This window comes from Exophiala xenobiotica (genome assembly GCF_000835505.1).
Source record: "Exophiala xenobiotica strain CBS 118157 unplaced genomic scaffold supercont1.7, whole genome shotgun sequence".
Taxonomy (NCBI): Eukaryota; Fungi; Ascomycota; class Eurotiomycetes; order Chaetothyriales; family Herpotrichiellaceae; genus Exophiala; species Exophiala xenobiotica.
This window is the reverse complement of record NW_013562488.1, coordinates 57,075-70,132: the sequence shown is the minus strand read 5'-3', so window position 1 is coordinate 70,132 and position 13,058 is coordinate 57,075. Positions and strand designations below refer to the sequence as shown.

The following is a 13,058-nucleotide window of genomic DNA, read 5'->3' as shown; positions in this document are numbered from 1 at the left end:
ATGTTTTCTCATATCTTTGGTATCTTGTTGTGTTTTCTTGTCCTCTAAGTACATTCAACCGCTTCAGAGCCGCCCACAAGACTCTGATTTTGGCCAGAGACTTACTCGGCATGGGCCCTGTAGCTGTTCGAAGTCGGCTTCTGCAACCCCTCAGCACAGGCAAGCCCATACTTCTCCGCCAATCCGTGCACGCGTCGTGAATCATGTCAGCTCGTTTCCATCGCTCACACTTGCGTTCTCGGCAGAGACGGATTGCGTGGACAGTCCCATAAGAAAAGCAAGAGAAGAAGTGGTGTGGACAGGCAACCCCCATGCAATGCAATGCAACACAGTAATGCCCAGTTCCATCTGGGGTATTCGTTCCCGGCTCGGCTCCCCTCTTTCGGAAGAGCTATGTCGACTCCATTTCTCCATGCCAACGTAAAGATGAACTCCAATGTGAATCACGCTCAATCGCCATCAACACTTATTCGTATGTTGCCCAGTAGGAATCGTTTGCCCCAAAGGATTCTTGAGTGAAACATCGCTTGCCCAACGACAGCCGCTCAAGCGATGTAAGCCAATTCGTCGTTGTCAAGACGTTCAATGTAGTCTTTCTCCATAAGTGCATCGATGTTCTTCTTGATATCAGATATCTTGGGCGGGAATCGGCTCTTCACCTGATTAATGACTTCTTCGACTAGGTGAACATGTCGGAGCTTCTTGCGACCTTTCATTATGCGGACAATCACGGCCTAACGGGCGATCAGTATGTAATAGTGACGACGAAATAAGGACATACCTGAAGCAACAACTTTCTGTCCTCCTCAATCGTCTTATGGGTCTCATCGGATTCGGTTTTCTGCTCTGATTTGACGGTGATGTTCAAGTTGATCTTGACCTTCTTATTCTTGAAGTTGTAATTCAAGGCGTAGCTAGTACCGGGAACAGCTTTGGCATCTTCTGGGCTGGGCAAGAGAACGCGAGCTTTACAGAGAATGCCGAGCGCAGGCTCGAGGTTCTCATCGGTCAGCTTAGTAACCTCTTTGATGTCAGAGTAGTCAAGCTTGTCAGTGTCATTGAACAATAACAAAATGGCCATCTGATAAGTCGAGACCTGGAAGGTATATGGCACCTTCTGACTCTTGATGTAGTTCGCGCGAATTTCTCCCTTACATAACTGCCAAAGCCAGGTAAGCTTTCGGCCGTTGTGTTTTTGGTCGTAGAATCGAGTGAATGATTCGATGGCCTTGTTGACTTCCGTAGGTGGCGCGAACGGCGTATTGGGCGCATTCAGCGGCCAGAAGCCAGTCCCTAGGATCTGGAATGTAGAATCAACAGTACGCTTCTCCTCACTGTCTTCGAGAATCTTATCATGCCAATCCTTGTAAGCAGTGTTGAGGTCCTTCGAGATTTGGACATCTTGAAACATTCTCTGCAGCTTGTTGGTGTATTCGTAACCACAAGCTTCCTTCAGCTTGCTGATCATACTAGTCTCCGCATCATCTGATACGGAACTGGTGTGGACAAGGCGTTTGGCCAACATGCGCGAGTAGAACTTTTGAAACACGTCCTTGTCTTCGACATACTTGAACACAACCATGATCTGAACAAGGAGCTCTTCAAGTTCGGACTCGTCTGCCGCTTTGGCACCCTTCTTGAGCAGCTGATCGGCATACTTGGCCAGCAACTCGGGGGATCTGGTGGTGCTGTTCTTGCAAACCTGGTTGTGGTTGACAAACTCCTGGCAGGCATTGTCAAGGCTTCGTACAAACTCTGACTCTCCATTAAAGGCCACGTTGACGAGCTGTTGGTATTTGCCATGTATTTCGAGTAAAGCATCGACATAGACTTTGGGCTCGAAGTTGTCGCCGTTAGCAGCAACCTTCTCGACCGCCGCCGTGCCAGCTCTGCGAACATGAACCTCGAAGCGATTGCGGAGAGGGTCCAAGCCGTCTTTGATTCGAGACAACAGCTTGTACATCCGGGCCAGATCTTCAGTGCGCTCATTGTCAAGGAGGATTTGGAACTCATCTCGGAGAAGGACGGAGTGGGCGCTGATCAGAGCTTCGTTGCAGGTCTCCATGAGCTTCTTCATGATGTCCGGGTGCAGATACATATTGACCCGCTCCTTCTCTTCCTCAAGTCGGGCCTCGGCCTTCTTCATGTATTCAACCACGCTGTTTTCAGCAACAAATCGTCTCGACTCGTTATTGTAATAATCTTTCGTGGCGGAGATAAAAGGTCGTTCAAAGTAGAGGCGGTAGACGTCCAGGGTGGGCTTGGTACTGTCAAGCTCATCCAAACCGAGCGAGACGAAAGAGTCAACAATAGCCTTGATCTGCATCTGATCAATGGTTTCGCCATTTCGTTGCTTCTCGACAAGGCGAAGAACTGCGTCCATGACTTTGGACTCAACGGCCTTGAAGAAATCATCTCTCCATTTGACCAAGTGCAGAGTATAGACATCGTAGACATTCTTCTTGCCCTCATCAATCTCTCTCTTGACCCAGTGGCGATTCAGGTATCTGAACAGGTGGTTGTTGTATTTCGCCGCGTCGGTGTAACGCTTCCATTCCCGGATGTAGAATGTGAGGAGGGCTTCATCGGTGTGTGACTCGGAGTTCTTGAGGACTTCGCGAAGGTGTTCGGTGAGGTATTGGCCAAGGAGTTGGTAGAGTTCTTCGCCGAGGAGGTGAGCACCACGATGCTGCTGACTGAGGGAGGACGAGGCATTCTGAGGCTGAGGAGTGGCCTTCTGAGAAGTGCAAAAGTTATGGACTGCGGTATAGACACCCATATAAGTCTTCATGTCGAGACCCTCTTGCAACTTAGTCATGACATTCTCCAGGTTGCTCTGCAGGTAAGTCCAGGTAGAGTTGAGGTCATCTCGGGCCCTCAAGTTGGGCGCAGTGGCCGTAGGCGGAGGCGTGCTCGTAGCAGGCGCCATGATGTTGGAGTTCGATGTTGAGGTAGTGTGTAGAGGGAGTTGACGATGCGGATATCGAAAGGCCTTATTAGTGAGGCGGCCTTCTGGCCAATTCGGCGCCGGTCGCAAAGGCAGCGAGGTATTCAAGTAACGTGACATGGTTTATGACGCCACCGCCTCCAATGTCCACAGTGATGTGAATGTTTGTTCGATGGCAATTGTACAGAGATGCCTAGCTGCCTCAGTCAACTTGCAACGAAGCTTCCCAAGGATGTGAGATAGCCCTGTGCTTACAAGTGAGAGTAACGCGTAGCGCAGTTGTGCCAATATTTTCTTTGCAGCTTTCGCAGGCTCATCGCGCAAAAGGCGTGGGGAAGTCCAAAAGAGTAACCTCCTTCTTTGTTCAAGGCTACAACCGCAGTGTCCAAGATGTCTGTCACGCCTCTGAATGCTCTGCGTGTGTCAACGCACCAGATTCCTTCTTACAAAGGTCTTCCCAATACCTCCGTCCAAGGGAAACCTTTGATGATCTATCACTCCGCTTTCCCTAATCCAAATGCATCAAATATCAAGAGCCATCTCAGATCCGTCGGAGTGGTTTCTCCACAGTGGGAATATACCATGTTCAGCGAGACCCATTTTCATTCAAACACCCACGAAGTCCTCAGTATCGCCTCTGGTTCAGCCAAGTGCTGCTTCGGTGGGGAGAACAACGAAGGCCGAGTGGAACCGGTGCTGGAAAAGGGTGACGTGGTCATTGTACCGGCCGGGGTTGGCCATCGTTTGCTCGAGGATTACGGTGGGTTCCAGATGGTGGGCTCTTATCCGACCGGCGAGAGTTGGGATATGTGTTACGGACGGGACGGAGAAAAAGACAAAGTCAAGGCCATCAAGGACCTCGGCTGGTTCAAGAAAGACCCTATCTATGGGGATGATGGTCCGAGCATCAAAGTGTAACAATGGGAGTCACGTCGTTTGGAAGTGGAAGAGGCTAGCGATACATCTCAGGTGCTGCATTTTCTGACTGTGAACATGGGGAAGGAAAGTCGTTCCGGTCATCATTATTGCTACAAGTATCCCATGATGAGGCTCGAAAAGGACCAGCCATCCTATTTGTATCGTCACTTCGTATCGATCCTCTCTACCAACCTGCAACTTGTCAGCATTATCCCGCAAACTTCGCATTCCGAATACGTACCTCAATACACTAATAGAGAAGGTCATCAACCAAGCAACCAACGAAATCAACAGAACACCACTTAATGCTCGTGCACGAGAGCATACGTCGTCAAATTTGGGAGAGGTCAGAGGTGCACCTCCCACCTTGCATGCACCTTGATCAACCGTCAAGGACTCGAAACTCAAAGCAAGGTTTGCTGATTGAAACACGACAAAGAACAAATCAAGGAGAACCAGCCGTACTTTGGCACGGGCTGGTCGCAAGCCAAGCGGCTTGGAGAAGTATTCGTCGTAGGTGATGTACAAGATGTAGGCCACCGCAATCGCATCGACGATCAGGGCCATCAACCCAGACGGATCCTGGTAGTAGTTGGTAGGGCCTGTGCCAACTAGGTCACGGCATTCTTTGTCCCTCGGATTCTGGTGGATGCACTTAGCAATCCTGTTTGTCGAATGGTATATGGAAGTGCCCAGCCCGAGGGCCGCAAACGCGAAGACGAAGGTTGTCAATCTGAATGCGAGAGGAATAAAAGGGTTCCGCATGATGGTGAATTGTGCCCTCTTGTACCAAGCCTTCCTCTTACGGCGAAATGCGTGGTATCGACTGCTGCCATCCTCCAGATCGTCCTCGTGTCCCGCCAACCAAGGCCTCGAGTAGTCAGTGAAATGCTGATTGAGATAATCAGTGTCCACCTTTTCACCGTTGAAAGTCTCGCGAGGGTAGGCACTTGCACGAGCAAATGAGATCCATCTTGAAGTCCGCTCAGGTCGCACGTGTCCTGCAGACGTCACATGTCCATTGGTTTGCGTTTGCTTGCCATGTACGTTTGGCCGTGCAGCGGTTGATGGGCTGTGGTTGTGGTGTGCGACGAGAGCAGCTTCTGGAGAGTCGGGAGCAAGAAATTGAGGGTCTTCTAGGTCGCTTTCTTCTGCGTCCCTTACCCAAGCTATGGTGCTGTTAGCCCAGCACCGCACGAATAATGGAATGGTACATACGAGGAATAGTCCGAACTGGAAGTGGTGTTGCTGGTTTCTTTGTACTCTTTGATGTTGTGGAATCGACCAAACCAGTTGTAGCAGGTGGTATAGCTCGTTGAGGTCCCTTCAAAGACCCATCCCGGCGCTTACTCTGCGGATTGCTGGTCTTTCTCGGCTGGGGATGTTGTGTAGCAGGATTGTTCCTGTTTCCAGCACTTGAAACACTGTCCTGCTTGTTCTCTTCTGAATGTGGGACATTTGAATCGATCGCAGGAAGAGTTCCTTCTTTTTCTGGATCTCGCGATTGGGCGCTCCAGGGAAATCCTGGCTCTGCCATTTTCTGAGTCGAGAACGGATGTTGAGCAGGATGTCAACTGCGGCGCACTCGGAAGGGCATGTCGTGGATGTTCTAGGGTCCTTACTCGTCTAGGGATGCATGATGATACTTGCGTTAGGTGCTGGAACTTCGCATGAATTGCGGGAACTCCGTGTGTGCTGATGGTGCAGATGGTGAGGTAAGTAAACAGATGCGCAGGCAATGGATGACTTTCGTTTGCTGGGTGGCAGGCCCGACTCGCCGATCCAATCTGGTTGGTCAGCCTTGGCAGACGAGGCTGAGCCTGCAGTATCACAATACCATGAGTACCCTGTCTGAAGAGCCATCCACGAGCTCATTCGATTCACCTCACCTGTGGACCAAGTTCAAACGGCTCGTGGACTCTCAGGTCACTGGATAAAGGCAGGCCGATCGGCAACCTACCTTGGAGCCATGAGCCGTCAACTTTGGCGCCGCCAGCCTGACACAGAGGTATTTCTATATGCGACACTCTATGACTCGCAATCCATTGCGCAGATGACCGGAACCGGCGGCAATCTCATACTCCCTCGCCGTGTTGAACACCTTAACACGAAAAAGCATCCGCAATGCTCAAAAAGCCCGAACCCAACCACATTCTCAACAAGGCCTCGTGGATTGCTATGTCACAGTCGTGCCAAGACCCGTTCTGGCATGATTACTCGGGCACGTCGGACGAGAGACAGCTATCTCCCTTGCTATTGATCTGGCGCTTAGCTGAGCAAAGTAGGATCCTCACTTATACCCGTGTCAATTGGAAGAAGAGCAACAGTATAGCACGCGTTCGGACTTTGGCAAGGCGTTAATCGACTTCCCCCATCATAGCTCCGCGGCAACGTTTCGATGGGTGCCGATCGCGTCTACTCCACCTACAAGCCGCATGATTGTCGGTTTCGCATTGGTTGCTTGAGCTTGACAAGGTGTGCGGGGATGAAGTCGTCTCACTCCATCAGCCGAGGAAAGTATTTCTTTGAGGTATATTGCTACGACTCGTCTCACCCTCAACATCTCAAATTCTGAGAGTCATCAAGAACAGCACTGGAAGCATCACGCCCTACGGCATTGTCATAGTGAAAGACATCATCTAATCGATTCAACTTCACCGATCGCAATGTCTTACCAGACAAATCTCTTCATCAACAACGAGGTGAGTGGCACTAAGAGCTCATTAACACCAATGGACTGACCAGTTTAGTATATCCCGTCATCGTCCGGAGAGACCCTCACAATCAACAGCCCTAACGATGACACGGTTGTTACGGACAAGGTCCAAGTAGCCTCAGAAGCCGATGTCGACCGCGCTGTTGCCGCTGCAAAGGCCGCTTTCCCAAGCTGGTCGTCGACGCCCGGCGCGCAGCGGGCAAAGCTAATGCTCAAGTTCGCCGATCTTCTAGAGGCCAATGCTGAAAAGTTGGGCAAACTCGAAAGTGTATGCATGGTAAGTAGTCTTCTCTCTTGAATATTGTGCCATCCAAGCACGAATCCCATACATTGCCTCTGCCTCTGCCTCTGCCTCTGCCTCTGCCTCTGCCTCTGCCTCTGCCTCTGCCTCTGCCTCTGCTTTGTATGGGTACAGCTTCCTGACAATTCTTAGGGCCAACGTAAGTCTCACCTGGCAATAACGCCACGGCAACTTTCATAACCGCGGTCTTTCCCGATACAGCTTTAGATGCTAACGCATGAATAGCTATCACTCTCGCCAAGGGCTTTGTAGCTGGAGCATGTGCCACATGGCGTTACTATGCTGGCCTTGCCGGCAAGATTGCTGGCGAGAGCTATCCCCCTGAGGGAGACGGTTCGTATAAGATCGTCGCTTATGAACCTCTTGGCGTCTGCGCTGGTATCTCTGCATGGAATGGTACTCATGTTCTGGCCGCATGGAAGATGGCTCCTGCTCTTGCAGCCGGAAACACCTTCGTATTCAAATCTTCGGAGAAGTCACCTCTTGGAGCCGCAGCGTACGGCGAGTTGATCAAGGAGGCTGGAATTCCTCCAGGTGTGATCAACATTCTCACTGGTGCTGCTCCGATAGGGGCAATGCTGGCATCACACATGGAAATCGCAAAGATCGCTTTCACCGGGTCGGCTGCTGGAGGCCGCGCCGTCCAGATTGCGGCCGCCAAGTCCAACATGAAGCACGTCTCGCTTGAGTTGGGTGGAAAGAGTCCGGCTCTCATCGTGCGTATTCTCCTCTCGAGAGACCGTGCCATTCATGCACGAGTCTAATACTTTGTTGCTGGCTTCGCCCGTACAGTTTTCTGACCGTTTGCAGTTCGACGACGCCGACCTAGACAATGCCCTCCTACATAATGCCACCAGCTTCCTTCGAAATTCTGGCCAAGTTTGCTTTGCGTCCTCGAGAGTCTTGGTGCAGGAGGGCATAGCTCCAAAGTTCATTGAAGGCATCAAGAAGGCTTTTGAAGACGCCGCAAAGAAGATGGGTGATCCGTCTCTGGCGGACACTGCGTTTGGCCCATTGGCAGACAAGAAGCAATTCGACAGGGTCATGGGCTTCTTAACGGACGGTAAGAAGGAGGGAATTCAGGTCTTGACAGGTGGGGGAAGAATAGGCGACAAAGGCACATTTGTTCAGCCAACTGTCCTTCTCAATCCCGACGTTAAGAGTCGCGTCTTCACTGATGAAATTTTCGGGCCCGTCATCGCGGTCAGAACGTTCAAGACGGAGGAGGAAGCCATCACGCTGGCCAATGACACCACTTACGGTCTTGGATGTAACTTCTTTCTCGAACATTGAAAATGGGTTCGCAACTGACCTTAGCAGCTTCCGTCTTCACGTCCGATATTCCTCGAGCGCTGCGTGTGGCATCGAAGATCGAGGCAGGGAACGTTGGGATTAATCAGGCATACAAAACTTCTCCTCAGACACCTTTCGGCGGCGTCAAGCAAAGCGGTTATGGTCGTGAAGGTGGATATGAGGGCTTGAAAGGCTATGTGCATGCAAAGACGATCACCATCAACATGGAGGTAGCCAAGAAGTAGAACAGCATTCGAGACGGTAAAAATGAATTAGGAGAACCCCATTTTTGAAGCAAGCTTGGATGGGAAAATCATGGCATTTCTTGTTTTGATTTAACGCGTGCAATCCGATAAGATCTACGCTTCCGTGTCTGCCGTGGGATCTCAAACTTCGTACAACTGCATCATAAACTGGAACATCAAAACGTCATGTCCATGTCGGCATTTCCTCCGCGGCATCGCCCGGGTAAGATATGCGTGGATATGTCATTCGTATCCCCTACAAGAAGAAAGTCATGATGACAATCGCAAAAGGTCTGCTATCACTTTCAATAGTACTTTTGTGCCTGTCCTTACTGTTTGCTGCTCGATATTCCTTTCGCATTGCTCTTCTTCGTGACCAGGGCAGGTACTAGTATCCGTCAACATGAGTGACCCAAGGATCCCCAAATACTACCACAGAACGACGCCGCACTGGCAACAAGAGCAACGCAATGCCTTCTGGGAACTAAACGAGAACAAGCACCCTCCTTTCAACACTCGGCCTGACAAACTCGAAGCCCGTGCCGAAGAATCCCTCTCCGTCAACGGACGACTATACGCCCAATCGAATGCAGGTCAGGGCTGGACCCATCTCGCCAACAGACAAGCCTTTTACCGACATCGACTGGTCCCTCATCAACTCGTCGACGTCAACGAGCGAGACACGACAACGACTCTCTTCGGCCACAAGGTCTCCGCGCCAATTGGCTTTGCTCCGATTGGTATCAACAAGATTTACCATCCCAAAGGCGAGCTTCCTGTGGCCAAAGTTGCTGGAGAGTTGAGATTACCATATGGCCTGAGCACAGCCGGGTCCTGCACGATCGAAGACGTTGCCGCCTCCAATGATGCGGGAAGATGGTCCGAAGGAGCTGTGAAAGTCGAAGGCGCAGATAACGACTCGCCCGTGCGCTTCTTCCAGCTCTACCTACCGCACGACGACGACCTGGCTATCTCATTGCTCAAGCGAGCGGTCAAGTCTGGCTTCACAGCCTGCATCCTGACGACAGTAGGGACTTGCTTTTGTCCTCATCTGCACCGTGGCTAATGACCGAGTCCAGGATACATGGCAACTAGGTTGGCGGCACGACGACATCGCGACCTCGAACTACGCTTTCTACCGCGGGATCGGAGCGGATTTGGGCCTGGTTGATCCCGTGTTCCAGAAACGCCTGGCCGAAGAAGGCATCGATCCCAAGAAAGACCCCGAAAAGGCCGGCGCAATGTGGATTGACAATGTCTGGCATGGCCGTGCATTTTCTTGGGAGAAGATGCCCTGGCTTATCAAGACCTGGAAGGAGTTGAGTGGAGGGAAGCCGTTCTGCATAAAGGGGTGGGTCACATCATTGCTTGCTTCCCTGGCGAAGCTCAACGATTGACACTGTTTCTCGCAGGATACAATCCGTCCACGACGCCCAACGATGCGTTGACCTAGGCTGTGATGGCATCGTGGTCTCGAATCACGCTGGCCGCCAAGTGGATGGGGCGATTGCCAGTCTCGATGCTCTGGAGAATATCATTAATGCTGGCATTGGCGAGAAGATCACAGTCATGTTCGACTCCGGCGTTCGTGGGGCATCGGACGTGATCAAGGCGCTCTGTCTGGGCGCGAAATTCGTTTGGGTCGGGAGAATGTGGATATATGGTCTTAGGTGAGTTTGACTTACTTCTATCTCCTTCGCATCAATGTCCGAATTTGGAAGCAGGGACGGTAGCTTACAAAGTCCCAACTGTACAGTATCATGGGCGAAGAAGGAGTCCGACATGTCATGAAGAGTCTGCTTGCCGAGTTCGATATTTCCATGCTCGCGGGTGGGTTCAAAAATATCGGAGAAATGCAGAAGGATAGACTGGAGAGTTATCCCAGAAGTTACACTCTCATTGCTGAGAAATCGAAGCTTTAGATAGATGCAGGGATGTCAGGGATGTCAGGGACAGTCGAGTCTGACTCAGTATCAAGAAGCGACCCTCCAAGTTGGTTTGGTTCAATTGATCAAATGGTTTTGCGGCAACGTGTAGAGATGTACCGTGCGAGCTGTAATCCAGTGCTTACTGTTGACTCCTCTGCTCATTATGCTCATGCTTAATACCCATTTACCCCTGTAGACCACATTTCACTCCAACTTGTACCCAATTCTCTTCCATGGCCACAGGCTCTTTCCAAACGCCTCTTGATCATGGCTGCATTTCGTGTGGACACGAGAAGCCTGGTCGTTATCCCCGTCCTCTGTTCGTCAGGTTGTGATGTATCTAGCGGAGAGGCCGCTGCTGTACCCCGCAGATCATTGCACGTCCATGCTATTCATATCGATGGCCGACCCGCCAATGAAGCACAAAAATCATTCATCTTTCCAATCCCAGACCTGCTTGAGGAATGTTGACATGCTGACCTTCTTGGCCTTCATTTCAACCATCCACGGGTGTTCCAGCATTCGCCACGGTCTTGCTCTTCTGCTCGGCTCTTTCTCTAGGCAGCATTCAATGAAGTATTTGAACATGTCGCTCCATTTGATGCCGTTTTCGGGCTCGTCTTTCAATTTTGGTATAGGCTGGGCAACAATATACGTCAGCAGGTCGATGAGGCCAGCACGAGGTTGCATTTCAGTCCCGTCGGCAGGGAATGGGAATCGATGTTGAGCCACTTCGAGCAACGTCACACCAAGCGACCAGACATCGGAAGTGATGGTGTAAGATTGCCCCTGTATACGTTCGGGAGCCATGTAGTATGAGGTGCCAATGAATGTGTTGGCGTCACCCTTGGTTCCGAACTCCCCACTGACGCCGAAGTCGCACAGCTTGACTTGGCCATTTCGGCAGAGCAGGATGTTTGAGGGCTTGATGTCTATAAAAGTCAGTATCTGCACAAGGAGGAATGATTTTCTGGCAAGGTCACCTCTGTGAATAATTTTCCGGCTGTTGAGGTATGTGAGGCCGTGTAGAACACCTTCGGCTATTTTCCCCAGCACCTTCTCACCTGTCCGGCCACCGAGTTTCTTGACTTCGCGGTATACACTATCAAGACTGCCACCTTCACAGAATTCCATCGCTATTGATATTGTGCTCGATGACTTATCCATGAAGGCGCCATAGTATTGGCAGATATATTCTGACGTACAGTTCTTGTTAAATTTCAGCTCTCGTAGGATTTGTTTCTTAACATCCGGGTCAGGGCTTGTTGTGATGATCTATGACAGTCAGCAACGTAGACCTTGAAACTGGGATGTAGACATACCTTCAGCGCAAAGATGGTCTTTCCACCTTCGAGCATACACCGCGTGACGGCACCACCAGCACCCTCCCCCAACGAGCCAAGCTCAATGATCTTTTTCTGATCACTCGCTGCTCCCCACCCTTCATCATCCAGGTCATCAACATCAAGCGGTCTGCCCTTTTCTATCGTGAGCTTCTCAAAGTCGATAGACAGCCCGCCCATACTCGACTCCCTCTCCATTGATGCTCCTCCTATACTGGCTTCCGAGTATATTGAGCTAATGGCTGAGGACGGATCTGGAGTACTTCCTGTCCTGCCTTGCATTGTGAAGGACAAAGCAGAGTATGTGGACGAGGATGCAGAGCCCGGGACACTGGCATTATGAAAGCTGTCTCCTCTTGGTCTGGTGCCAGCATCGTTGTTGTTGACAGCACTTATATTCAATGGTTGTATTTGCGGTCTCAAATTTGTTCCTCCTTCTTGAACCGAACCTTGACCTCCCATGGGCGTGGCTAGGGACAGCTTTGGCGGACCCTTTGCAGCCAAACTGAATCGTGGGACTTCAGTCACTGGCTCGGCTTCTCCGCTGACGGGTTTCTGGTTCGGTGATGGAGGGATTCCGAGCGTTAAACGAGGGGTCCGGCTACCGCTCTGACTTCGACCACCAGGCACAGGTGGCCGAAGAAGCGGCACCGGGGACGACATTTCTGTAGGAAGGGGCAATGTCCGGTGGCTGAGGGAAAGGTAGGGATCCAGGTGTTGAAGGCAGTTAAGTTGAGATTGATCAGTTCAGATGATTGACGCCGATCGCAGGGCCGTCGAACCCTGTGCGGCTTGGTGCAGGATCGCAGGGAAAATGCTGTTGCACAGGTGTGTGATATATGTCGATGGGCGATTGTGCCTTTCTGGCAGTATTTTCTTGGATAATGATGTGCTCAACAACCTCTCCAGTAAGGCTGCAAATGATCAACTTGAGAAGACGCGTCAGAGGAATTTTGACATAGTTTGCTGTCCATAGGGGCCGACGTCAAGTCAAGGCGTTTCCCGCATATGGGGCTGTCTTGATCTGCAACGGGCGGCTACCTGAAACGCAGCAATCCTTCGGTACTCTCTTACGACAAACCGCCAAAGGAAATAATGATTTTCAGCGAGGTACACCTCACAGAAGATAGATGTCGCTGAATAACCGGGGATGCAGACGAGATTACAGTGCGAGAAGCGGCTGTTGTTGAATGATTTCAGCTGTCCTCTTTCGGCATCTCACACTGGGGCCCGTCGTCGTCACTCAGCAGTCCGCACAATTGCAAGGCGTCCCTGTGAGCGACGTCCGAGGGCGGATTACATTGCCCTTCCAGCCCTCCAAACGAAAGGCACCCTCGTTCGATTGGCTAATGATGGGTACGGTACTG

The 13,058-nt window shown here is 51.1% G+C and overlaps 6 protein-coding genes across 8 annotated transcripts; 3 read left to right on the top strand and 3 right to left on the bottom strand.

Moving 5' to 3' along the window:
• Position 1: 1 nt before the first annotated feature.
• Positions 2-2,974, bottom strand: PV05_10712 (uncharacterized protein). The gene is made up of 2 exons (XM_013454123.1): positions 782-2,974; positions 2-734 (listed from the first exon to the last, which is right to left on the bottom strand). The coding sequence occupies exons 1-2, from the start codon at positions 2,927-2,929 to the stop codon at positions 546-548; spliced, it is 2,337 nt and encodes a 778-aa protein (XP_013309577.1). The 5' UTR covers positions 2,930-2,974; the 3' UTR covers positions 2-545.
• Positions 2,975-3,139: 165 nt separating this feature from the next.
• On the top strand, positions 3,140-4,337 carry PV05_10711 (uncharacterized protein). Its single transcript, XM_013454122.1, has one exon. The coding sequence runs from the start codon at positions 3,338-3,340 to the stop codon at positions 3,863-3,865; it is 528 nt and encodes a 175-aa protein (XP_013309576.1). The 5' UTR covers positions 3,140-3,337; the 3' UTR covers positions 3,866-4,337.
• On the bottom strand, positions 3,879-5,572 carry PV05_10710 (uncharacterized protein). The gene is made up of 3 exons (XM_013454121.1): positions 5,084-5,572; positions 4,107-5,034; positions 3,879-4,057 (listed from the first exon to the last, which is right to left on the bottom strand). The coding sequence occupies exons 1-3, from the start codon at positions 5,400-5,402 to the stop codon at positions 4,030-4,032; spliced, it is 1,275 nt and encodes a 424-aa protein (XP_013309575.1). The 5' UTR covers positions 5,403-5,572; the 3' UTR covers positions 3,879-4,029.
• Positions 5,573-5,738: 166 nt separating this feature from the next.
• PV05_10709 lies at positions 5,739-8,481 on the top strand. 3 transcript variants are annotated; one of them, XM_013454119.1, is made up of 7 exons: positions 5,739-6,395; positions 6,452-6,567; positions 6,616-6,858; positions 7,015-7,021; positions 7,108-7,598; positions 7,693-8,152; positions 8,203-8,481. In XM_013454119.1, the coding sequence occupies exons 2-7, from the start codon at positions 6,532-6,534 to the stop codon at positions 8,418-8,420; spliced, it is 1,455 nt and encodes a 484-aa protein (XP_013309573.1). In that variant the 5' UTR covers positions 5,739-6,395; positions 6,452-6,531; the 3' UTR covers positions 8,421-8,481. The 3 variants fall into 3 exon arrangements, with proteins under 3 accessions (XP_013309573.1, XP_013309574.1, XP_013309572.1); XM_013454120.1 differs by having other exon boundaries at positions 5,739-6,567; XM_013454118.1 differs by having other exon boundaries at positions 5,739-6,567; positions 7,693-8,481.
• A 242-nt stretch (positions 8,482-8,723) lies between these two features.
• Positions 8,724-10,475, top strand: PV05_10708 (uncharacterized protein). The gene is made up of 3 exons (XM_013454117.1): positions 8,724-9,447; positions 9,500-10,090; positions 10,177-10,475. Exons 1-2 carry the CDS (start codon positions 8,824-8,826, stop codon positions 9,815-9,817), a joined length of 942 nt encoding a protein of 313 aa, XP_013309571.1. The 5' UTR covers positions 8,724-8,823; the 3' UTR covers positions 9,818-10,090; positions 10,177-10,475.
• On the bottom strand, positions 10,338-13,042 carry PV05_10707 (uncharacterized protein). Its single transcript, XM_013454116.1, has 3 exons — positions 11,671-13,042; positions 11,332-11,623; positions 10,338-11,280 (listed from the first exon to the last, which is right to left on the bottom strand). Exons 1-3 carry the CDS (start codon positions 12,352-12,354, stop codon positions 10,778-10,780), a joined length of 1,479 nt encoding a protein of 492 aa, XP_013309570.1. The 5' UTR covers positions 12,355-13,042; the 3' UTR covers positions 10,338-10,777.
• Positions 13,043-13,058: the final 16 nt, after the last annotated feature.

What these genes read in the sequence shown, in the direction of transcription:
- PV05_10707 (XM_013454116.1), bottom strand. Translation starts at nt 12,354, where the DNA reads ATGTCGTCCCCGGTGCCGCTTCTTCGGCCACCTGTGCCTGGTGGTCGA. An exon ending in AGACCATCTTTGCGCTGAAG is followed by an intron (nt 11,624 to 11,670) that starts GTATGTCTACAT and finishes TGACTGTCATAG; the next exon opens with ATCATCACAACAAGCCCTGA. An exon ending in CCGGAAAATTATTCACAGAG is followed by an intron (nt 11,281 to 11,331) that starts GTGACCTTGCCA and finishes TGACTTTTATAG; the next exon opens with ACATCAAGCCCTCAAACATC.
- PV05_10709 (XM_013454119.1), top strand. Translation starts at nt 6,532, where the DNA reads ATGTCTTACCAGACAAATCTCTTCATCAACAACGAG. An exon ending in ATCTCTTCATCAACAACGAG is followed by an intron (nt 6,568 to 6,615) that starts GTGAGTGGCACT and finishes TGACCAGTTTAG; the next exon opens with TATATCCCGTCATCGTCCGG. An exon ending in GAAAGAGTCCGGCTCTCATC is followed by an intron (nt 7,599 to 7,692) that starts GTGCGTATTCTC and finishes GACCGTTTGCAG; the next exon opens with TTCGACGACGCCGACCTAGA.
- PV05_10712 (XM_013454123.1), bottom strand. Translation starts at nt 2,929, where the DNA reads ATGGCGCCTGCTACGAGCACGCCTCCGCCTACGGCCACTGCGCCCAAC. An exon ending in ACAGAAAGTTGTTGCTTCAG is followed by an intron (nt 735 to 781) that starts GTATGTCCTTAT and finishes ATCGCCCGTTAG; the next exon opens with GCCGTGATTGTCCGCATAAT.
- PV05_10708 (XM_013454117.1), top strand. Translation starts at nt 8,824, where the DNA reads ATGAGTGACCCAAGGATCCCCAAATACTACCACAGAACGACGCCGCAC. An exon ending in CAGCCTGCATCCTGACGACA is followed by an intron (nt 9,448 to 9,499) that starts GTAGGGACTTGC and finishes GACCGAGTCCAG; the next exon opens with GATACATGGCAACTAGGTTG.
- PV05_10710 (XM_013454121.1), bottom strand. Translation starts at nt 5,402, where the DNA reads ATGGCAGAGCCAGGATTTCCCTGGAGCGCCCAATCGCGAGATCCAGAA. An exon ending in TCCAGTTCGGACTATTCCTC is followed by an intron (nt 5,035 to 5,083) that starts GTATGTACCATT and finishes ACAGCACCATAG; the next exon opens with CTTGGGTAAGGGACGCAGAA. An exon ending in TTCTCTATTAGTGTATTGAG is followed by an intron (nt 4,058 to 4,106) that starts GTACGTATTCGG and finishes GACAAGTTGCAG; the next exon opens with GTTGGTAGAGAGGATCGATA.
- PV05_10711 (XM_013454122.1), top strand. Translation starts at nt 3,338, where the DNA reads ATGTCTGTCACGCCTCTGAATGCTCTGCGTGTGTCAACGCACCAGATT.